The 24,035-nt window shown below is 42.4% G+C and overlaps 8 protein-coding genes across 8 annotated transcripts; 5 read left to right on the top strand and 3 right to left on the bottom strand.

The window, feature by feature from the left end:
* Positions 1-432: 432 nt before the first annotated feature.
* Positions 433-2,969, top strand: L201_007548 (uncharacterized protein; the record flags this gene model as incomplete). Its single annotated transcript, XM_066223254.1, has 9 exons — positions 433-537; positions 582-782; positions 839-1,517; positions 1,569-1,774; positions 1,830-2,099; positions 2,152-2,348; positions 2,405-2,412; positions 2,470-2,538; positions 2,596-2,969. 9 exons carry the CDS (start codon positions 433-435, stop codon positions 2,967-2,969), a joined length of 2,109 nt encoding a protein of 702 aa, XP_066079351.1.
* Positions 2,970-3,165: 196 nt separating this feature from the next.
* L201_007547 (uncharacterized protein) lies at positions 3,166-5,302 on the bottom strand (the record flags this gene model as incomplete). The annotated part of the gene is made up of 5 exons (XM_066223253.1): positions 3,166-3,662; positions 3,717-4,415; positions 4,467-4,583; positions 4,634-4,957; positions 5,014-5,302. 5 exons carry the CDS (start codon positions 5,300-5,302, stop codon positions 3,166-3,168), a joined length of 1,926 nt encoding a protein of 641 aa, XP_066079350.1.
* A 3,057-nt stretch (positions 5,303-8,359) lies between these two features.
* Positions 8,360-11,879, bottom strand: L201_007546 (uncharacterized protein; the record flags this gene model as incomplete). The annotated part of the gene is made up of 11 exons (XM_066223252.1): positions 8,360-8,611; positions 8,662-8,717; positions 8,770-9,172; positions 9,217-9,321; positions 9,377-9,493; positions 9,551-10,065; positions 10,116-10,776; positions 10,825-11,117; positions 11,167-11,353; positions 11,407-11,770; positions 11,824-11,879. 11 exons carry the CDS (start codon positions 11,877-11,879, stop codon positions 8,360-8,362), a joined length of 3,009 nt encoding a protein of 1,002 aa, XP_066079349.1.
* Positions 11,880-12,475: 596 nt separating this feature from the next.
* On the top strand, positions 12,476-15,004 carry L201_007545 (uncharacterized protein; the record flags this gene model as incomplete). The annotated part of the gene is made up of 15 exons (XM_066223251.1): positions 12,476-12,556; positions 12,613-12,694; positions 12,748-12,807; positions 12,888-12,997; positions 13,044-13,116; positions 13,167-13,232; positions 13,278-13,597; positions 13,656-13,890; positions 13,941-13,979; positions 14,031-14,102; positions 14,212-14,292; positions 14,350-14,438; positions 14,494-14,662; positions 14,713-14,815; positions 14,884-15,004. 15 exons carry the CDS (start codon positions 12,476-12,478, stop codon positions 15,002-15,004), a joined length of 1,701 nt encoding a protein of 566 aa, XP_066079348.1.
* Positions 15,005-15,510: 506 nt separating this feature from the next.
* L201_007544 (uncharacterized protein) lies at positions 15,511-17,128 on the bottom strand (the record flags this gene model as incomplete). The annotated part of the gene is made up of 3 exons (XM_066223250.1): positions 15,511-15,762; positions 15,813-16,862; positions 16,919-17,128. The coding sequence occupies 3 exons, from the start codon at positions 17,126-17,128 to the stop codon at positions 15,511-15,513; spliced, it is 1,512 nt and encodes a 503-aa protein (XP_066079347.1).
* Positions 17,129-18,675: 1,547 nt separating this feature from the next.
* Positions 18,676-19,901, top strand: L201_007543 (uncharacterized protein; the record flags this gene model as incomplete). The annotated part of the gene is made up of 6 exons (XM_066223249.1): positions 18,676-18,922; positions 18,982-19,203; positions 19,274-19,392; positions 19,448-19,609; positions 19,662-19,809; positions 19,861-19,901. 6 exons carry the CDS (start codon positions 18,676-18,678, stop codon positions 19,899-19,901), a joined length of 939 nt encoding a protein of 312 aa, XP_066079346.1.
* Positions 19,902-20,800: 899 nt separating this feature from the next.
* Positions 20,801-21,298, top strand: L201_007542 (uncharacterized protein; the record flags this gene model as incomplete). Its single annotated transcript, XM_066223248.1, has 1 exon — positions 20,801-21,298. The coding sequence occupies one exon, from the start codon at positions 20,801-20,803 to the stop codon at positions 21,296-21,298; it is 498 nt and encodes a 165-aa protein (XP_066079345.1).
* A 523-nt stretch (positions 21,299-21,821) lies between these two features.
* L201_007541 (uncharacterized protein) lies at positions 21,822-23,937 on the top strand (the record flags this gene model as incomplete). Its single annotated transcript, XM_066223247.1, has 5 exons — positions 21,822-22,097; positions 22,156-22,771; positions 22,845-23,036; positions 23,079-23,227; positions 23,287-23,937. 5 exons carry the CDS (start codon positions 21,822-21,824, stop codon positions 23,935-23,937), a joined length of 1,884 nt encoding a protein of 627 aa, XP_066079344.1.
* Between the last annotated feature and the right edge of the window lie 98 nt (positions 23,938-24,035).

Here is a 24,035-nt window from a genome sequence, read left to right as displayed (position 1 = left end):
CCCTAACCCCCTAACCCCCTAACCCCCTAACCCCCTAACCCCCTAACCCCCTAACCCCCTAACCCCCTAACCCCCTAACCCCCTAACCCCCTAACCCCCTAACCCCCTAACCCCCTAACCCCCTAACCCCCTAACCCCCCCCCCCCCCCAGGACCGGCATGTAACCCCCTAACCCGCCAAATTTCCATCAAAAATGTCCACCAAAATGTCCACCGCACCCAATGATTTTGTCCACCTGAGAGCGGTGGACATCTATGAAAATACCTAATATTGGGTATATCTCAAGTACTGTCGCAGCCCTGAATGAAAGGATTACATAATTGAAAACTACATCAAAAATGCTATTGAATGGTATATAGAAGTTGGTCAAAAGTGCGATGGATCAAAAACCCCAAAACCCCGGGACCTCCCTACAACCCTTCGATAGGTTTTATGGCAACCATCTCCACTATACACCCAACACAATTGCCTTCCAGATTCAGTTGTTCAGATGATAGGTATAATCATTTATGGGACGCTGGCGCAAGAACCATGCAGGTAAGTTCCCAATTGTAGTCTGACTGTCGCTAATTAACACATAGCTATGTACCGCTGCGAAAGGATCGACTCCTCCGCTATGGCAAACCACGCCGCAAGGTGCACTTATATCCGCAACTCGAGCCATCAAACATTCTGAATCGTTTGATTGGCAGGATTATACTCTGTCGTTCGATGTTACAATACACCGTGCTGGCTGTGGTTGGGGTGTCTCAATGACCAATCTTCAAGGATATGTCTTCTACGTCAGTGAGATCCACTATGTTGTAGAATAATCTAGCTAATCGAACACATGCTGCAGATTAATCAAGTCGGGTATCTACGCGCTGGTCAACCAGAATCTGAGCGTTTGAAAACCGATTCGATTTCTGCTGTTTTCGGTTTTACAGATGAAAACGCTACTTCTGTTGAGAATATCTATTTCAAAACTGCACCTTTACCTAAATCCATCATCATCAACGAAATGTCATCGATCTCTACCCGTATGTCCAAGGACGGTATAGTAGTTTCCATTAATGGCGATAAAGTCTACACTATCGAATCATCCGAATTTCAGTCATCTCCTATTACACAGTCATCCATACCTCAAGGTGCATTTGGGTTTGGTCCAGGTCCTGATGCGCTCGCAACATATACAAATATTCTCGCTACATCAAATATAGACGGAAAAGTCTTATACCAAAGCAACCTCGATAATCAGCAAGATTTGGTAGATTTCGCCGCTGGAACTACTACATTAGATTGTCTTTTAGATGGTGGGAAGAGAGACCGAGTGGTGTGGGGTGGAGATGCTGCCATCATGGGTCCACCCGTGGCTTATTCCACTTATGATCTAGATGCGTTGAAGGGTACCATCGATCTTCTCGCTTCTCACAGAGGTAAAGACGGTCGATTTGCGGCTCAAATACTTCCCACATTTCCTGCTGGACCTGGTGTGGTACAAGTCTCTGATGACTTCTTTTACAGGATCAGAGGCCATTGTGAGTGCGTCTTACAGAAGTTGATCTAAAGCTCATGAATCTTTCTTGCAGACTTCTCTCTTTCATATGAGCTTTACATGATACAAACCATCTATGATGCGTGGATGTTTGGCGCTATCACCGATAACGAGTTGAAAAATCTATTCCCAGCTGTTCAAGGTCAACTTGCTAGAGTGGAAACTTTCATAGATGGCAAGGGTTTGATTTTCTGTGATTCCAACAAGGCACGTGACGCTAGGGAGTACAACTATTATGATGTAAGTGGAATAGCCTGGAAGATTAAACGAGCATTATTCTAATTCTGTATTTCAGCCTCCTCGACTAGGACATAGCACCAAACTGAATGCACAATATGTTGCTTCTTTGAAACAGATCATCGAAATAGCAAAGTACCTAGGAAATCATACCGCTCAAGCCACTTATCAAGCTCAAGCGGAAAGAACTGCCGATGCGGTTAACCAGCACTTATGGAACGAAAAGACCGGCGCATATGGTATTACTGCTGCTTCTCCGGATGTCATCGCGCAAGATGCGAACGTATATTGTGTTCTGTCTGGGTTAGCTGATTGCGAGCGGTCCAAAGTGAGTTTTGCGATATTGCAAGTGGTGAAGTCATGGCTGAAGTCGTGTTCAGGTTGTACTTGAGACCTTGTCTAGAGAATTATCACACCCTAGAGGTCTACTAGCATTCGATCGCAAAAGTGGATATCGTGAAAGTATATCAAATTTTGTTAGCGGGTGGCATCTTTTTGCAGCGTTTCAAGCTGGAGCAAAAGATCATGCCAAAGAAATTTTGGATAAAATATTGGTTCCTACTTCATTGCCCAATCAGTGAGTGAGATTGAGTCGAATAGATATTTCACGTACTGATAAACAGCTATTTCTAGTCCAGGATGTAAGTAGTGATATCTGGAAACGTTGTGTAAAGCATATTCTGATCTTGTATTTACAGTTACCGGTACACTCTGGGAATTGATGTTGACCGATGGGTCTCCAGGAATGGGAGGTTTTACATTTTTAGGTATGTAGGCGACCTGTCAAAGCCGGCACAACTTCTGCTGACTTTGGTTCTACTCAGCTCATGGCTGGTCGGCGGCGGCAACTGCTGCTTTACCAGCCTATGTAGTAGGTGTACGACCAACTACTCCCCGTTTCAAGACTTTCACCGTTAGTCCTATGAGTTTAGGTCTGGCATGGGCATCCGCAGTCGTTGCAACTCCTTTTGGTAAAATCGAAGCTGAATGGAGAGTACACTTGAATGTCTTCACACTCAAAGTTTCGGCGCCCCATGACTTGAGAGGTTCAGCAAATCTACGAGAATGGGGATTTGAAGCTGGAAAATCACATCATATCACCATCAACGGAGGTGCTAAAACATCTTTCGTCATAGAAAATGCCAGTGATATCCAGTTTACCAATGATAGAGTTGTCTATTTCAAGCGAATAAGATAAAACTTTTGTGACTGGTACTGGAATTTGTATGGGGCATCATATAAAGTCTTCTCTCAACTAGGCATAATATAGGTCAAACTATGCATGATGGGTAGATTATAAAGTGGGGAATATTATAAATATAAACTCATGTGAAGCACGTCGGGGTTATGTATGTAATAGCTGAACAGCCAGAAGTCGTAACACATCATACCGTTTATTGAGCAGGAACAGGGCCATCTCTGATAGCGGCAACTGTCAAAGCTTTCTTTTGGTTCTTCTCAGCTTCAGTGATGTACTCTTCTGATTCCTCCAATGATTGGTTGTCGGTAAGTTTGAGGTTCTCAAGTAAGAAGATAGCGGTGAGGAGACCAATGAAAGAGATTACGGTACCGACGATAACCATGGTTCGTTGAGCCTCATCTTGAGCCCTGGCTACACCATCTCTTTGCCACGTACCGACTGGCCATTTAGTAGCGTAGGTCAAAGGATCACTGTAAGCAGCAGCGACGAGTGTTTGGTTACCTTGCAAGTAGGCGTTGAGCTTGTCTGGAACGATGTTCGTCCACATAGCACCACTGATAGCAGCACCAATACCGAAGGCGACGTAGTAGATAGCGGTCCAACCGGCAGTGACAAGAGCAAGGTGTTCGTGAGGAGCAGCAGCTTGAATAAGTGCTTGGATTGGGTATGGAATAAAACCATTTGAAGCACCTGGTAGAAGTATCAGCAGTTTATTTCCAGCTTATTTCACCATCTTTCACTCACCTCGCAATACTTGAATGATAGCAAGTTCAGCTTGAGAACTACCACTAGTTCTGTATTTAAGCATAAGACCGGTAGCAAGGGTCTCGATAAACATCCCGAAAATGATGATAGGTTTGAGCATTCGGAATCTTCTAGCAACCAGAGCACCAATAACGGCAGTAACCCAACCACCAATAGTTGGGAAACTGGTGATTCGGGTGGCGGAGAGTTGAGATTGGTTGGCGGCAACTTGAAGATAGGTATAAAGATAGGTACTAACACATCTACCGGCAAGAGGATGCCATAAAGCGATCAAGCAACATCCGATAACGGTTTTTCTTTTGATCAAAGCGAAAGGAAGTAATGGGATAGGAGCGAACCATCTTTCCCAAACAACGAAACCGCAAGCCAGGGCGAAACCAACAATTAATTGAGCAATAGTGTGAGCATCACTCCATTTGTTGTATCGTGAGTTGGCCAAGGTGAGGGTGACCAAGAAAAGACCGATACCAGCGACGAAGAGAAGAAGACCGATGACATCGAGCTTCCAGAAGATGTCTTTAGCATCGTCCCAGAATCGTTGACCAAAGGTTTTGCCAGCATTTTTTTCGATTTTAGCTTGTTTGATTTGAGATCGGATCTCACGTGTAGGCTTGGTACCTAACCAAAGAGTGATGATGATAGGGGTAGTGATAGGTGGAATAAGGATACAGAACATGGCTATGGATACTCGTCAGCACCTGGCATGAGCGTCAAGAATTGCAAGCTCACCGATACCCCATCTCCACGAATTATCTTCTGAGCCATAACCTAACATTGACTTGGCGACATTGGCACCAAGGAATGAGTTGAATACCTGAGGAACGGAAGGAGCAACCAACCACCAGTCTAGATGTCTGATCAGCATCATGATCGTTCAATGCAGATAAAGTACTTACATCTGTTTCTCAAAGAAGAGATATCGGCAATAATAATGTTTTGAAGCATAAACATTCCACTGATACCTAAAGTGTGGATACATGACCCAGCAGAGAATTGTACGATGCCCTTGGCGGACGCCATAACAGCTTGACCGATGGTGTAAAGAACAAGACAAGCGATTTCAGCGTAAACTCGACCAAAGTAATCAGCGAATTTAGCGATAGGAGTGGGAGCCATGGCAGAGAAGATAGAGGTGACGACAGCTACGGAAGCCTGGAGAGAATGTAATTTGAAACCCTTGGAAACGGCATAGTTGAGGTATGGAGTGGCGGTAGATTGATCTGACGATCGGACATCTGGTCAGCGCTGCAGTAAATACAGGTGAAAGGCAACTTACCAAGTGACAAACTGTAAGAGACAAACATGAAGAAGAGGTAGATAACGAATCTCCATTTGTTGTTCATTCTAGCCTTTAAGGCTTCCATTTCGATAACACCTTTGGATTTACTACCAATGTGAACTATATCACCTTTGTTGAAACCTCCTTCATTGCTGGAGCTGTCTTTGTCATCGCTGTATCGATTCTTGTCATCGTGAGGAAGTGGTACCGAAGCATTTGATGCGTGACCAGCTGGGAGTTGCCCAAGTGATGGTACAACTGGGTCGTCTGTACGTTGAGCAGACATTTTGTTGTAATGAGATTGATAGAGATGAGAATGTTTTGTCGATCAAAGCTTGAATTGTCGTTGCTATATATATCTGTAAATTGACAGATACAGCTCCACAAAATTTTCTAGTCCACTCGAATAAATTCACGAATGATGTTCCTGGTCATCTTGGTCGGCCGGTATCGACGAAAAAATTTGTCAAATCTGATAACACTCAGGAAGATATCTAAATCTGATGTGCCTGATGGTTTACTAACCTGAATGGACTGTCGGGAGTTTTGATTTCCCCCTATCTGATATCCCATCAGAAGCATAAAGAGGGCGTTTTAGCGGGATATGCCAAGACAACTTACGTTTGTCTTGGTCCCTAAGTATAAGTCCAGATTCGATCCTAATCCCATCGGAAGAGGGGATTTGGAGATATTTCTATCAACGTTCGAATCTTTAGCCCTGGGATCGTTCAAGTGGATGACTGTTCCACCGCGATAATCCGCGTAAAAAGGCATGAGCTGCGTTTCGCCTTGCTGATTAGCGAGTGAACTCACCTGAGACTCAGTTGGATCGATAAGCCACCTAGTGCGGATTCCTATAATACGAGGTTTTTACCCATGATTCGAAGAAGCTATTTATCAAACAATTATTCAGCCTTATTTCCCGTTATATCCGCAGTGTGAAGATAGGAAAATGAGGACCAGGTGGTGAATTCAGGTTTGAATACATTCAGGTTCTGCTACTTACGCTTGGCAGGGTATCGGCCGAAAAGCTAATCTGATAATATACGACTATCTGAAGCTCCGAGGTATTCCGCGTTGTTGTGTGAAAGCAGGACAGGTGCTTCGTCTTGATTAAGTTGAAGTGTATTGAGACGATTGAATGGTTGATCGGGTCTACTGGCTACTGGTCCGCTCGAATCCTCCGCTTCTGAAGCGACATCTCGCTGGACAACTATCAATTATCGAATCGTTAGGAACAGTGATGTGATCAACGTTCGAGTTCCCAGTGGGTTTTGATGCATCCGTGTATCAAACCAACATATCAGACGCCATGATCTGCAAGGGATGCGACATTCGCATACAATTGCACTTTGTACGATTATCCGGTGAAGTTTTTTAACCCCTCTGAGCGTTGAGCCAAAGCGTTGGAAATCCGGTTTAGCCCTCTTTTACGATCAGGCTGGACATATCGAAAGGCTGCTGATTTACCTAATTTATATTGGGGGAAGAGTACGAAGGGTCTTGGTAAGCTGTAGCTACAGAAGATCTGTACCGAGCAATTGCTTTTTCGGTGCGTCTGTTGTATTCCTTTCGGCCGCTAACATTGTCGTAAAATTTTCAGCGTTAAAACATTTATCCTTGAGCTCGATAAAATCGTTATCTTTCCCTATCCAAGAGAAGATCCTGACAAGTCATCGATTTCAATCAACCCTTTCTCGGTAAACGGTTCATCCGCAAATTCTTTTTTTGGCAACTTACTTGATTTGGTTGAAAGGCTCCCCCTTATCCGATAGAACGGGTTCATTCATGGTGTCGACGGATACCTTATACGAAAAATTTTAAATAGCAATGAAAGCGACAGAATCTGCTGATCGTTTGGTATCACTCGATGTTATAGTAGTCCTCCGCTTGAAAGATGATAATGGATGTTGAGTTTTAGATCACTCACTAGATTCAACAGGTTGCGCTTCACCAACTCATTCCAAATTCAACCTGCTCGCAATTATTGTCACGATACTTCATATCGATACATCGATTGCTGCATTTGCCCATCCATTACTGCTCCGACATCTACATCTGGTCGTTAGGTGATTCATAGACTGACTCACTGCGCGCTTGGAGTTATAAACCACCTGCCCCTTCAAATTCAGTATCTTCGCATCTTCAATAGTCCCTCGGAGAGTCTCATAGTATTGTGGCGTAGAGCAAATTATGTGCATAACGTGTAGGCAAGTGATACAGTGATACCTAAGGTGTGAATGGAAACTCTATGAATGATATCGTGTGAACTGGCGAACAGAATAACATGGAAGACATAAAAAGGAGAATTTAAGAGCGTTTCTCATTTGGTGAGAACTACTTGCAGTCTACCATTATGACGCGTTTGATTGCGACTTCCTAGCATTTCGTCTCCTCTTTATTCCCATTTCGATTCATACATCAAAACAACGACTACTTTCCTGCGAATATCATCATGTAGTCATCATATTCTTACCAGTCACCTCATTCACTATTGCTGTCAAGCATAACAAGTGAATACAATGCCTTTCATGTGATACCCATTGATTCACCTTCCTGTTCCTCGCCGTTCAACACCTTGGCCATGTCAAAGCTTAGCCCAACTCACTTCCTATGTGTACCTCTAATCACTCAGCAATCAAAACATCAACTGGAGACGTCTCTCATCCAGCTCAGATCTGCAGCTTCTTCCATAGTATCCAAAGATGCATTTAGACCTATCGGAAGTATTCACCTTACTTTAGGTATTATGAATTTAAGAGAAAAGGAAAGGATGAATGGGGCATTAGCTTTTCTCCAAGGACCGGAAGTCAGGCAGGCTATAAGTGGTCTTAATAACGGTGAGTATTCAGTTCAGCTAGTAAATGAAAGTATTTTGACGCTTACAGGTGCTGAAGCTCGCATAACATGTCATTTACGTTCTTTAAGCACCATGCGTTCCCCTTATAAGACATCAGTAGTATACATTCAACCTGAAGACCCATCCAATCGCTTACAGCCTTTATGTCAACGGCTGCAGAAGTTGTTCACTGTTGCAGGCTATACGATTCCGGAGAATCGACCCTTACGACTACATGCAACTGTCATTAATACCAGGTACTTAAAAACAAGCGGTTTTCCACCAAACATTGATGCTCGCGATCTAGTCAGGCGATTTAAGGAAACCACCTGGGCGGAAAACATAACTTTAGATCGATTGGCCATATGCAGGATGGGTGCTGAGAAGGTCATGAATGCTAGCGGTAATGTGATTGACGAGTATTACAAAGAGGTTGCATCAATAAGTCTAATTTAGTCTGGTTCACATAATGAGATACAAATCGCGTTCTTCTACTATGAATACCTATTGTCCTCCATATTCATCAATCACACTAGCTGGCTTGACATATACACCAATGGGTTGATAAGGAATGCCTTCATATCCAAAAGCATTCAACCCCCCAAGCTCTAAGCCTCTAGGCGTATCAGTCCACTGAGGAGCAGCAGTCACACCTACTACCATAACACGCAAGCCGTATTTATAATCTGGAGTGCCTAATGCTTCACCAGTTTGTGAATCAATTACTGAGATAAGATCAGGTACACCAGCGGTAATCTATGTTACGACGATCAGTATGGTCTCACAATATCATACATACTACTCACAGTTGTCACACCATTGACTTCATGCTGACACATCAAATTTTCGTTTTTGAATGGTACTACGAAGGATGATAAGCCAATACTGTGTCAGTGGAAGTAGTAAATACTCACTTGTCATACCTCCTTCAAACTTCTCCTTTAGATTGGCAGGATCCTCATCCTCCTCTTCGTCCGCTTTGAGAGCTTGGATGACTATTTCTCCAACAGTATGACCTTTGTACATTCTTCTGTCTACACTTGTAACCTTTCCGCTAAATAAGACTTTTGCGCAGCTTTTCCCACCCAGAGCTTCAACCAGGACTTTTCCGATATTACCAACATTCGATTGATGATTGGCTAAGGCCACAGCACGACCTAATCGCCATGCTTGAGACACAGTATTCTTAATCATAGCTTGTTCACATTGAGGTTTAGTCAATGGTCTTAGAGCACAACCAGCATGAGTTCCCATTTCAACACAGGAAGCTCTTTGAACAGAGTCTACTTCTCTATCGGTTCGAGATTTAGTCATAAACTACATTGTCAGCTATATTCTACTGTCTCATAGCTTACAGTCACAGTACCATCACCACTAGCTAAAGCACTTGGAAGTAGCATTTCTCCCCGACCAGAAAGATCGTAAACATTTGGACTTGTTTGCCAGCCAGTAGGATATGCTCGACCCTGCAGTCGTAGTTGTTAGCATACGCCTTCTTGCATTACGATGTGGTGTACTCACCATAAAATCACCGTCTAAAATTGGAATATCCATGTAGGTGGTAGCACCGGTGATCATACTGATCATACCATTCCCTCCTCCAATTTCGAGGGCAGCGAGAGCAGCGCATTTATCCATCTATATGGTATTAGTCAGTCACCATTACTTGTTTTCAAAAGAGTTTCGACCACTCACTCGCAGAAACTTCATCAATTCCGCAACTGCCTCGTTATACTCCTCTGTAACCAATCTTTCCTGACTGACTTCAGGACTACCAAGACCACCACCCCATATTACTAATCCATCGTCCTCCATACTTTTCAGATCGACAATTCTGATTTTTCCACCTGCTCGAATAATTTCCCTTAATGCTAAAGCTTTACTGTAAGGACTTCCACCACCACCACAACCTAAAATGTAACAACCGGTAGCTATCCATTCAGTATCGATTTCTGATAACACCCATTCTTTCTCGCTGGTAATCTGGGGCTTGTATTCAATGATGAATTGAGGAGTGATTTGGATGTCTGGCTTCAAGAGCAGTCCTTTTCCGACGTTAGCCGGAGCGATCGGCTCGACTTCGATACTTGCCAACTCTTTTTGAATCGAAGAATCCTTAATTGCGCTGGCTGGAGGAGTAATGTGTGTTACAGGCGCGCCTGTCCATGGTCCAGCTGCCTTGACATAGAACCTGGCTCTGCCGGTTGTGTCTATAGATAAGAGTTAGACTGGCACTATACGGTCGACAGGTACTACTCACAAGCGATGGGAATAAGTTCACTCTCCACTACAGTTGTTTTCGCTCTATCTGCTCCAGCATCAACAGCTTTGTCGATCGCTCTCTGTTCTACACTCTTTCTAACCTCGGCTAATGGTGTTATACTTGTATCTTCGAATGTATCAATGACACCCGACACTTGGGCGCATGCCGCTCCAACTGCATTCGCAGCATCGAAGAATGGGAATCTACGGACCTGACTAACACCTTGAAGAGTATCCGGAACTAAAATAGCTCCACCACCAACTAGATATACAGGTACATCTTGAGTTGAAGTCTTCATACTTTCTAAAGCTAATTCAATCATCGTTTTCATTCTAGTCTGAGCGGCTGCGATAGTATCCGAGGGTATGTTCTTGACAAGATTGGCATCTCCTACATCTTTGGCTTTACCTGCGGCAACAACGATATCGGTGGTTGTCAAGGTTTCTCCACCAAATGCGATGGATTGATCAATTCTGTAACCGACAGAGTCCGGTCCAACTGTAACTTTTCCTCCTTCTATAGTACGAACTCTGGATCCACCTCCTAAACCAATGGAGTGCACATGTGGCATGGAGAAGTTGAGTGGTACACCACATAATTCATGTCTAGCCCCTGCTTGTCGAGGGAAACCGGTAGGAAGAAGTACACCAACCTCGGTCTATTGCATATTCAGCTAGGTCTTTCAGCATGTAAAGACAATACTCACTGTTGTTCCACCGACATCAATGACCAAAGCAGTCTCCTTCTTGGCACCTCCATTAGCTAAACCTGCTAAAAAATTGGCACCCCTCATGGAATTTGTTGGTCCCGAACTAAACGTTTTGATAGGGAAGTGTTCCGCTTGATCGCAAGTCATCAAGGTACCGTCATTTGAAGTCAAGAAAAGTGGAATATCAAGATCTAATGCTTTGAGAGAGGCTCTAAATCCAGCCACAGCGACTTTGGCAAATGCGAGGAGGGATGCGTTAAGGATAGTAGCGTTTTCCCGTTCGAGTATACCTGTATGGTTATCAGCGACGTCAATTGTGTGTATGTAATATGTACTCACCAATATTGGCAACTTCCTTTGATATGGTGACTTCGGTATCTGGTATTTCCCGCTGCAATATATCTCGTACTAACTCTTCTTGCTTATAGTGGTGATCAATTGGAGAGTAAATTCCAGAGACGGCTACACTTTTTATTCCTTGTTTCTTCAATTCTGCACATACACTACGAATCTCCTGAACGTTAACCTATGAAACAGTTCAGCTATGCATTCCGCAACTATTTTATTCTTCACACTTACACTGGATAATTCCCTTCCATCCACTTGAAGTCCACCATCAACCATCCAAGCTGGACCTTCTAACACAGCACGTAACTCATAAGGGAAACTAACAAATGGTGGACATAATCTACTATGAGGACCACAAAGTCTGATTACACCGACCTTTTCAAGCTTGGAAGTATCTCTCTCGACTAAACTGTTAACGAAGGAAGTGGTACCAATCGATATAGCTTCAATTCTTGATTTATCACTTGATGACTTTTCTAAACATCCTTGAATAGCTTTTTGTATACCAACAGTAACGTCTGGTGTAGTTGGTGATTTGAAAGAGGCAAGTACTGGTGTAGTTGTACCGGGTGTGAGATCTAGAATAACAGCGTCGCTATAACGGATATCAGTAGTTATCTCGTGGGGTCACATACATATCACACTCACGTATTGGTTCCTCCAACATCGACTCCAACTCGTAGAGTTTTGTGCGCTACAGTCATGCTGATGAGATTATGACAAAGGTATTCTATAATGAATTCTGAAAGACTAAGATGACTCGCTCGCCTTTTCAAGATAATGGGTTTACTTACCATGATTTCTTATCGCTGCTGTCCTTTATCTATGTTCTCTCATTGTATCCCATGATCTATCTGCCCAATATCTCAAGGTGGGCATATATGCCATTATATCGGAGATGGACGAGAGGGGGATGATATTCTGCCGGGATGTGATGATGTGAGAAATATAAATAGGTTGTGGGCCGTTTTAGTCACCGAAATCGATATGAATCCCGATGAGAATAACGCTAACTTGTAACGGTAAATATCCACTTTAAACACTTGATACTTGATTGGGTCAGATGATATTGCTTATCGCTCACCTTGTAAACCCATCTATCTACCTATCTTTCCCATCGATAGATATGGGGCATCCAAGTAGAAGAAGAAAGAGTCGTACTGCTATGTGGGCGTCTGAACAGCTCTTTATCTTAGCTATGCGTATATAACAAGGGATAGATCATAGGAGGAAGCATCCCCTGAACTTCAAATCGCAAATCCGAACTCACCTATCAAATACACCAAGTCACCTCAACCGTATGAATAAAGCAAAGATCTTGTCAAAACTGGAGGTGAAGCAGAGAGAAGAAGAAGCTGAAGTTTGGCAACAATCAAGATGGGTGAGCGAAAGAAAGATAAGAAGTATGTGACACAGAATCGCTAATCTCCGCTACAGTTGAACCGTGATAATGTACCTCTACCACCATCTCGTCGATTATGGGGAGCATGGTCCTATGTTGGTTTCTGGTGTACTACCGGTATGTATCGGTTGTAATTGTATATAATGATTGAGAGCTAACTTGATATATAGGTATCAATATTAGTGGATGGACCGGTGGATCATCCTTATTATCATTGGGTTTATCAGTTGGTGAGCGTCATTTTCACATTCCCATGCATTATACATAGTCAATTAACCGTCAATTTACCCTGAATTCCACTTTATCATAGGTGAGGCAATGGCGGTTGTCGTTATCGGCCAATGTTTGGTAGCAGGTGCATGTATTCTTACTGGTCTTTTTGGTGCTGAATGGCATGTCGGATTCCCTTTATGGAATAGAGTGAGTTCAAATATGCATACCGCGAACCAAGCTGACATGTACATAGACTACTTGGGGTATGAAAGCGTCCGTTTTTCCTCTACTCAACCGTATCGCGCTTTCTTTTACCTGGTCTGCTAGTGAGTAATCATTTATTGCAGTTTTATGAGTCAAGCTAATTAGATCACAGCTCAAGCATGGTTTGGCGGTCAAGTACTCAAGACCTTGCTTGGGTCTATGTTCCCGTCGATTTACAGTAAGTCGTTACACAAATCAATGAATAAAGCTGATCATATGATAGACATGCATAACCCATTTCCTGCTTCAACAGCTATGGATGGTGCAGATTTCCTATGCTTTTGCTTATTTCTGATTATCTCTTTGCCCTTGATATATATACCACCTGAACACTTCAGAATACCTTTTCTGATTACCGGTGTCATCTCGACCACCTGCTGTTTCTCTATCTTCTTCTGGTCACTTGCTAGAGCTCATGGCGGTGGACCTTTGATCGGTAGTGAAGCTATGGCAATTGTAGGAGTAGAAAAAGCAAGAGGAAGTGTTTTAGCTTGGGCAATCTTCCATGGTATATCCAGTCAAATGGGTCAAATCTGCGCTGGTGTAAGTCCACGATGTATTCACTCTTCCGTGAGACAAGCCGGCTGACAGATAAATCCAGATCCTGAACAACTCAGACTACACCCGATTTGCTATTCACCCCCGAGCTCAAATTATCTCACAAGTTTGCGTCATCCCCATCATGGGGACTTTGACCTGTCTAATAGGTATTATCTGTACCTCAGTGGCTGCCAAATTTTATCCTGATGAAGGCTTACTCTGGGCACCATACGATTTATTGGCTGCTGTGCAAAAGAACGGTGGTGCGGGTGCGAGAGCAGCAGTATTCTTTGCCTGTAAGTGTGATACTGATGCATATTAAGGTCTATGCTGACATACTGTGTAGCTCTTGCCTTCTTGTTTGCTCAATTTGGTATCAATATCGGTAAGCCTCTATTCGTATAAAGTTGTGGTCGATACTGAACCAATTACATAGCTGGTAATGCGATTTCTGGTGGTATCGATCTTGCTTCTCTGTTCCCAAAGTGGATAAATATCAGACGAGGAGGTGAGTGAAGATCATATGGCGATTGTAGTTAAAAAGTACTGACTTGTTTCAATAGCTTATTTCGTAAGCTACGCATAGTTTTCATCTCCTCAATCCATGCTGATTACAGTACAGACTACCTTGATGGCTTTACCCATGTGTCCTTGGGCTTTAGTGTCTGGTGCAACAGTCTATATTTCTGTGATGGCTGGTAAGTGAAATGGCTACTGTAGAGATCCAGAAGCTGATCATCGATCCTCGTTTATAGGTTACGCCACTTTCCTTGCGCCAATGACTGGTATGATGGTTTTCGATTACATCTTTATTCGGAAAAGAAAAGTCAAACTTTCGAGTTTGGTAAGTCTTCGCGATGACAGTCAAGTTGAAACTTAAAGCTAATTGTGTTTCCCAGTATGAATGCTCGCCCAGTTCGATATACTACTACTACAAAGGATACAATCTTCGTGCACCAGTTGCGTGGATTTGTGGTGTCGCACCTTCTTTCCCAGGTTTCTTGGCAAGTGTTTCAACGGTAAAGGTTTCTCTTGGAGCTACACACGTTTATTATCTTTGTTGGCCTCGTAAGTACAGGCGAATTCTAGAGCGCACCGGTCACTGACAATCGTTACAGTTGGATTCACCATCTCTGGAGTTGTCTTCGTGGCTCTTTCGAAAATCTGGCCTCCCGATGGAATAGATGAAGTTGATGAATATGATATATTCGGTACTTTCGGGTGAGTTGCTAGCGTGATTGAGGAGTGCGGCAGCATATTGACCGTGTTTGGATGTTCCTGTGTGATAGAGAGCCGACTGGACCACCAGAAGCAGTAGAAAAGTCTATCAACATGACAGATACCATTGGAGTTAGCATGAACGAGAAAGAAGATATCGGTGGGGTGCATGCTGTTGCTGTCAGGGAATAGGGTTTGCGGAATATCAAGATAGCTTGAACAATTACCGTAAGGTTCGTTGCGTGTGGACGATTCAAGTACCCAGATGAAAGTTACAGAATGGAAAAACCTTGTAGACTAGACAAAATACTTGTATTATGGAGATTACTACTGGAAAATGATATTATAGTGAAACATCTGGTGGGATGTTATGTACGGATCAAGAAGGACTATTTGGATGAATCAATTACTTCTTCCATAGTAGCAGTAGTATCGAATCACAACTGGTTGGGCGTCCGATAGATATGCTTTGAGCATAGGTAACACCGCTGTGAAACTGAAATGGATCTAGCCAATATACTCGTAATCGACAGTAAGCCTTTTACGTTATACTGTACAGAAGTACATATATAACTCGAAAGTGGTCCGCAACTGTACTGAATTGCTCGAAGACCGCTTGCATATACAGTCAAAGCCCTTTCTACTATTCTACGTCCTCCCAGTTGTAATAATTTACTAAACTACGTTACCAATAACGATTAAGCTTTCCACAGAGAGATAGCATTCGGGCCGCCACAAACTTCAGCTGAGTTTCCAGCACATGCCATGTTACATTGATTGGAATATGAGCTGATAGCGGCACCATTGGACAAAGTATTACCACAGTAACACTCGGAAGCATATTCAAGACCGGCATAAGTGAATCCTTCTTGAGCACAGTAGGTAACACATTTGTCGATTGTCATATCCGAGCCAGTCAAGGAGGCGCCTGTTAACGCTCGACCGGAAACCTAAACACAATGTTAAAACACTCATCTCCTCCAAAGCGAAGCTCACTCACTTCCTGGATACAGCCTTGACTTTTATAATTATCGACTAGGGTGAGTTCTTGCGCCAACGATGGGTTCTGGTATAATTGAAGAGCGTTGGAACCTCCACAGAAAGATGTATCATCACCAGAACAGAGCATGTTGCAATTGGACGATGAGATGGAAAGACTTCCGCCATTGACAAGTGAATCACCACAGTAACATTCGGATGAATACTCTAGTCCAGCGTATTGATAACCTTTGCCTTGACAGAAGTTCAAGCATTTGTTGACAGTCATGGCAGAACCAGCAAAGGACGCAGAATCCAAAGCACGCCCAGACGAGCCTTCAGCGATACAGGCGGTAGACGCTGCGGACCATCCGGTTGATAGAACCAAGTTCTTGGAAGTCAAGTCGGCAGATAATGTCGAGAGAGCAGCATCGCTGACGAAAAGGCTGAGAGCTGAAGGTCCACCACATGTTGTGAGGGAATTGCCTGAACATTCCATATAACATGATGAGGATGTCTTGGTAAGTGATGCACCATTGGAGAGGATATTACCGCAATAGCACTCTGATGAATATTCGAGACCAGCAATGGTGAAGCCAGCGTCTTGACAATGATTGATACACTGAGTCCATGTCATAGAGGATGAAGCGAAAGAAGCCCCGGCCAACGCTCGACCAGAGGTGCCCTCTGCGATACAGGGGTTTGATGACTTTGACCAGCCGGAGGGAACGGCAGTGGCAGAAGCTGAAGCAGCGGTGGTGGAAGAAGAAGCTGAAGCAGTTGATGAAGTAGTAGAAGAAGCCACACTGGAAGAATCGGAAGATGCAGCGGTACTGGTTGTGGAAGATGTAGCGCTAGTAGAAGTGGAGGATGGAGTAACCGCTTCGACCTCATTGGTCCACCGGAATGAACGAAGACGCCAGTCACCTCCACAGTTCTCAGTAGTATTACCAACGCAAGGGTCATTGCAATCGGCTTCTGCAGCGCTTGCTCCTGAACTCCACTCGCCATAAGTAACGTAGTTGTCGCAAAAGCACTGGTTGCCGTACTCTACACCCGCATATGTATAGCCCTGTTGGTCCAGAAGGTATGGTCAGCGTATATATGGGATAGACACTGTTAACTTACTTTTCCTTGACATGTAGTCTGACAGCTCTGGGTGGTCATTGATACTTCGTCAATATACTGATACGCACCTAGAGCTCTGTTCCAGGAATCGAGCAAGCAGCCATTAGAGACCCAACGATATCCTGAGGAAACAGATCTCGAGGTAGGAGCAGCCATAGTGGTAGGTGACCAGAGGAGAGGGATAAGCGGAACAAGAGCGTAGGCGAACATGGCGGATCTTGTGTTAAAAGACTTAACAGGTTGATTAATGTGGAGTTATAGGAAGAATAGGAAGAAAGGAGCTTAAAGAGTAGTAGGGTTTATCTTGGGTTGTTTCTTGAGTGAAGATGGTAAAAGTTTTCATTTTAATTTTCTTCGAGGATACCATTTTATATATGACTATTCGAAGCGCTATGAACATTATGGTTCCTAGCCTAATTACTCCGGCAAAAAAAAAAAAGATTCTCAATGCAGAAACAGCCATATTACAGGGCAAATGAGACAAGGACAACCAAATTGCATGAAATTTAGAGTGAAGAAGCCAGAAGAAATGATCGACAGGGCGAATGAGACACGATCAGCTGTTGAAATGAGACCATCCGGCTTGTGAGTTCCCTGACGATGAACCATCTTACCATAATTATCAGTGGTCGCTTCTACCGGATGCGGTTAATTCTTACGGGAACTACGCAGTCTGAATGCTCAGTATTCCGTAATACCGGCATTCACATGTAGAGTTAAAACGATTGATCCGAATAAAATGCATGCATTTCAGCATGGAAACTTCCATCAGGTCGTGGTGTTACAAAAGCTTGCTACGTGCTGTCGACATAAATTGGGGTGTTGCATCACAATATTCGAATCGATAGAATTGGATCAGACAGGGCGATCCCTAAAACAGGCTAAATATATTGTCCGACGCCATGATTCAGAATTTTTGTCTTTCCTGCACCCGCAGTTTCATTGATTAATGCGGCTTCACCTGAGATGGTTATTTAGAGGTACCGAAACTGATGATTATAGTACTGATCTCGGTGGTCGTCAGGGAAATGATCATCGACTATTCGAAAGCAGACGAAGAGTTACGTTGGTAAACACGGAACCAGCGACTCAATGACAGCTGTTATATCATGACGTATTTGGCGACTGATAGAGTGATCACGTTTCACACATATGTTGACGGCTTAGATAACATACCTAGAATACGTTGTTCTGATACAACCACCTTCAATAGCAGTAGATTCGGATGAACTAAGTGATTGACTTCGCTGAGGCCGTTGCGCTATATGCGAAGCGGAATTCATATGGTATGGTTGAATTGCGAGAATGTGTACATTGGTACTTCTGTAGAAAGAGTTAAATCTATGAGTTATATGATTTACCCGTTTTTACAGACAACACCTGAGTTGAAGATGCTTTGGGCTATCAACTGGTAATAAAAAAGCACCATAGCTGAAATTCATAGCATGTATCAGAGTGCCGCACAACATGGCACAACCTGTTTAATCAATTCACCAGCGTCAACGAGTGTTTGCCGGTTACTTCCTTCTGCCTTCTTGCCTTTATTATCGACCCTTCTGGTTCATGTATTCAAGGTGGGCATAATTACCGCTAAATTCGCCCATCATAATGCCCACTATTTTAGTCTCATTGATTGTGAGTGTGTAATCAGTGATGCCGATGCATAGGTAAACAAGGTAATAAATATAAGATAAGTAGAAATGTTATCCAGCAAATGCTCTCTTCCTTGTCACCTCAAATACATATACATATTTATCATGACTATCGCTCATCCACCCACACATATCATCCTTCCATCTGGCGATCGTATGCCATCGATTGGTCTCGGTTGTTGGCAAAGTGAACCCGAAGCTTTGACCAAAGCGGTAGCATATGCTATCAAGGTTGGATACAGACACATTGACGGCGCAACCATCTATGGTAATGAGAAGGCTTTGGGCGAAGGTATCAGACAGTCAGGGGTGGATCGAAAAAATATCTGGGTGACTACTAAATTATGGAATGGTGAGTTCTCCTTACAGCACTTGAGTTATCACAAAGAATTAAGCTAAGATCTTTTGCAGATGATCATCGACCCGACGATGTGGTAAAAGCATGCAAAAAATCACTTGACCTGCTTGGTTTAGATTATATCGATTTATGGTTGATGCATTACCCAGCTGCAACTGATACCGATCCGAATAATGAGGTTAGAATAAAGGTGTTGGATATACCATACACCGATACCTGGAAAGCTATGGAAGATTGTGTTGAAGCAGGTTTAGTCAGAAATATTGGTATATCGAGTGAGCAGCTACCTCGCAACCCCTTATGCATTACAAATAATCTTAATCAAGACTCACCAATTGGTTTCAGACTACTCTAAGACCGAGGTCGAGAATCTTTGGAACGATTGTCGTATCAAGCCAGCTGTCCATCAACTTGAAAGACATCCATATCTCCCTCAAAAGGCTTTCATGAAATATCATAAAGAAGTGGGTCAAGCTACCCTTTGAGTATGAGCAGAATACAGCTGACTTTCTGAAACAGATTGGTCTTCATGTTACCGCTTACAGTCCTCTCGGTAATACCAATCCTTCCTTCGCTGATAGGGATCCTTTACCACCTATTCAAAAGAATGCGGCTGTTCAAGCCTTGGCTAAGAAATATAGTATATCACCCGCCAATGTGTTAATCAGTCTACAGCTTTCTGTGAGTGGTATATCAGTGTCATCAGAATGCAGCTGATTTTTATACATTGCAGGAAGGATGCTCAGTATTACCTAAATCTGTCGCTCCTTCTCGTATCGAAGAGAATCTGAAGGTTGTCGAATTATCATCTGAAGATATCAAATCGATAGCTAATTCAACTCAAGGTCAAAGAGCTAGATATTGCGATTTTAGTGAGATCAGTGAGTGTTCCAGATTTGCGCAGATATTGTAAGCTGATAATGTAATCATAGTCGGCTACAAGTATTACGAGGGGCTGGATGATAGCGATTAAAATGTATACATGAATATCTGGAATAGCGGAAATGAAAAACGTATATGAAGTTGTACATTCTGTATCAGATGCAGGGAGTACAATGACATATGGTCAGTATGGATAAAACCCGGCATTTGCCCGAAACTTACCGAATACATGGGGATGCACGAAGATGTCTGTTGCAAGGGAATCAGTTCAGATGCGTAAGGCCAGTGAATGGTGCGAGAAATGTTAACGATGATGAAGAGTAATGAAAGACTCGGCGGGGTATCTTATCCGCTTGTTTCAACCATTATATTTTATCTGATTTCACCTATAAATAAAAGTACCGTTTCTTACTTCACAACTCGCATATTTCCTGTTACTGCACATGGGATAAAGGTTTCGTGCCTGATCATGATACCTCCAATATCAATCAGCATGATCTGACATCTCAGAGCCGATGCGTAAGGATATTAAAACGGTCAAAGGTAATCTGATGTCGAACCTCCAGGCCATCACTGTAACTCGTATATATATACACAAGCAGTAAGAACACGGGTCCAGGCGAAGATTCTCGCATACTCATAGTGGTACCATATATCAAACACCGGCATAAAAGTCAACTGCGAAAATTGGATTTAAGCGACTTTGAAGTGGAGGGTGATATCGATATCATGAGACATTCAGATATAATTAAGGATTAATTAGTCAGAATCGAGATACTTATTAGTCAGGTGATCTCAAAATACTTAACTCTCGTTTTATCAGATATCATATTTGAGGGTGTCGCAGCAGTAGTGTTTCGATATATATGTACATTATGAGTAATTTTGGCAGTTGAGCGACCAGCTTCGAATATTCAGCAATTGCAGGAGAATCACAATATTCATTTTTACACAAACGCCAAAACTCCAAAAACAATTTAGATAAGTAATATGACAGCAGATATTGAATGGCCATCAAAGTTTCTACCAGGAACAACAGATAATTTCGTTTCCAATGAAGTGATCGTCAAAGATGTAGATATCTCCAAGATATGGAAATTATTAGTCAATCCAACCAAATGGGAAAGTTACTACTCAAATTGTGCAAAAATCACACCTCCTAATCCCGGACCAGAATTGAAGAAAGGGGACCATTTTTCTTTCTCGACATTCGGTTTCCCACCTTTATCTTGTATTGTCAATGAATCCATCAAGCCAGAACAAACCACCCCAGGTAGATTAGCTTGGATGACTGATGAAGAACAAAATGGTATAGATGTTTATCATGCATGGATTATCGAGAATTTAGAAGGTGGTAGAGTCAGAATATTGACTCAGGAAAGTCAATTAGGTGATGCTGCTAGACAATTAGCTGAAGAGAAACCAAATAAAATGTTGAACGGTCATCAAGATTGGCTAGACGGTTTGGTTGAAGCTGCCAGGAAATGATAGGATACCTATTGGTTTTCGGTAGGGCAGGAAAGGGGTAGTGGTGAAGTAAATGCAGAAGTAGAATAAGCTGCATGCATTCATAAGTTATATGATGCAGGAAGCCAGACTGTCCTCGCATGACGGCTACATGTAAAGTCACAAAATGCGCTCGCTGTATTTGTATTTGAGCCGCTAAATCTATGATTTTATCAGTTCTACCTCTCTTACTGATGTTATGACATCAAAGAGATGCATATGAATATATGAATAATCTCGGCGCATAGTTGGATCGCATCGATACTGTCGGCCCTTTTGAAATGTTTATGGAATGAATTCCACCGTTCCACCGCTGGTTCGAGCGGACAAAAATTCCCGATAACAACCACCCCTACCGAAAATAGATAGTTGTCATACTTTATTATATCCCCTTTACTCTTTATATATCCTTACTTTCTTCAATCATAATGTTGATTCATAACAACAGATATAGTTCACGTATACTCCTTATTCAGGCAAACTATAAGATACAGCGATAGTCAGAATGTCAGCTCCATACTTTTTAGGTCTTGACGCATCAACTCAATCACTCAAAGCATCTTTATTATCAGTCAACTTGGATGTGATTTCAGAATGTAGTATACATTTCGATACCGATTTACCTCAATATGGAACAAAAGGTGGTGTACTATTTGGTGAAGATGGTGAAGTCAATTCACCTATACTGATGATTGTAGAAGCGATGGATAAATTGTTCGAAAAGATAAAATCACAAAAATGGGAAGTTGATAAAATTAGAGGTGTCGCTGCAGCTGGTCAGGTAAGTAAACTGAAATCTCCAGATAAAGGGAGCTGACCCTATGTTTTCTTATTTGCAGCAACACGCTTCAGTATACTGGTCCAAACAAGCTTCATCGCTTCTTGCTAGCCCAAATCCATCTTCTTCACTCTTATCACATCTTGGGGAAGCTGCATTTTCTCGGTCAATTGTACCAAATTGGCAAGATTCATCAACCAGATTGGAATGCGATGAATTGGAAAAAACAGTGGGTGGAGCAGTCGCTTTAGCTCAAATCACAGGATCAAAAGCACATGAAAGATTTACTGGATCACAAATCATGAGATTCAAACGTATAGATCCTAAATCATATGAAGAAACAGATAGAATAAGTTTAGTCAGTAGTGCCATAACAACATTATTATGTTTAGATGGTGAAATAAAAGGTATAGATGAAAGTGATGCTTGTGGTATGAATTTATGGACAATGAATAAAGATCAAAGAGGCTGGTCAAGAGAACTGTTATTGGCTATAACAAGTGGTGATCAAGCTGAAGCAGATGAATTAGAAAGAAAATTAGGTAAAGTCGAAACTGATGGTGGAAAAGTTGTTGGAAAGATTGGGAAATGGTTTATAGAAAGATATGGCTTTAATCCTGAATGTTACGTATTCCCTGGTACTGGTGACAATCCAGCTACATTTTTAAGTCTTACCTGTAAGTACAGCTTGATCCTTGTTCTTCTATGAAATTGGGTTTCGATCGCCCATAACTAACGGTATGTCCCTAGTGCGAGAGAGTGAAGGTCTCATATCGATGGGTACATCCGACGTCGTACTCGTGTCAACCAGTACATATCATCCTCATCCTGATTTCCACGCATTTTTCCACCCTGCTCAAATCGCTCCTCCCAGTTCACAAGATACTGAAAAGAGAGAAGGTGCAGAATCCCTGAGATACTTCAACATGCTGGTGTATAAAAGTGAGTTGCCAACCTATAAGGATGTGTGCTAATTCTTTTTAGATGGTTCTCTCACTCGTCAACATGTACGAGATCTTTACTTTGATAAATCATGGGATGCATTCAATGCCGCTATAGAGGAATTACGACCTAAATCAGTTGAAGATTTACCCAATAAAACCGCTTTTTGGTGGTTACTTCCAGATATCCTAGTAAGTGTACCGTGTGATAAAATCTAATTATGACCATGCTGATGATCTTCATCTCCTAGCCACAAGGTGCCCATGGTATATATAAATATGTAACGGATCCATCTGCTGGGCAATTATTTGAAGTTGGAGCGGCTAAAAGAGTTGATAAATTCGAAGATGTACGACAAGAAGCTATATCCATTATTGAATCACAATTATTGAATTATCGATCTAGATCATCAACGATTTTAAACGATTCTGATGATCCATCTTATCCATCTACTGTCGCAATTGATATTTCATTACCTAGATTAACAAAATTATATGCTACAGGTGGTGCATCAGCAAACAGAACTATATTAAGTTTAATGTCAGATATTTTGTGTACGAAAATCTGCAAAAATGTAGAATATCTAAATGGTAAATGGCAAGATGCTCAATGGAATTCATGCAGTGTAGGTGTAGCTTATAAAGCAAGGTGGGGTTATGAAAGACATATCAACAATGAAAATGATAGAAAATGGATAAGCTTTGATCAAGTTATTCAAGAATGCAGAGATAATCGAAAAGCTTTACGAGGTGAAGAAGGTCAAAGGGATGATATTGAAGAAGAAGGTATAAGAGTTATAGCTACTCCAGGTGAAGGAGCTCGAGCATATGAAAGAAGAGTTGAGTGGTGGATGGGGCTCGAGCATAAAGCCTTGCAGGATCAAAAGAAAGAAGGTAAATGAGAAGATTGTAATATACCATGATATGTGAATGTATAATAATAGGAGCTTTCTTGAACGGCCGTTGGAATTGAAACTCACCAATCAAAGGTTAATGTCAG

The sequence above is a fragment of the Kwoniella dendrophila genome, chromosome 10 (genome assembly GCF_036810415.1).
Source record: "Kwoniella dendrophila CBS 6074 chromosome 10, complete sequence".
NCBI lineage: Eukaryota > Fungi > Basidiomycota > Tremellomycetes > Tremellales > Cryptococcaceae > Kwoniella > Kwoniella dendrophila.
The sequence above is the reverse complement of the archived record's forward strand: the minus strand, read 5'-3'. Positions and strand labels throughout refer to the sequence as shown.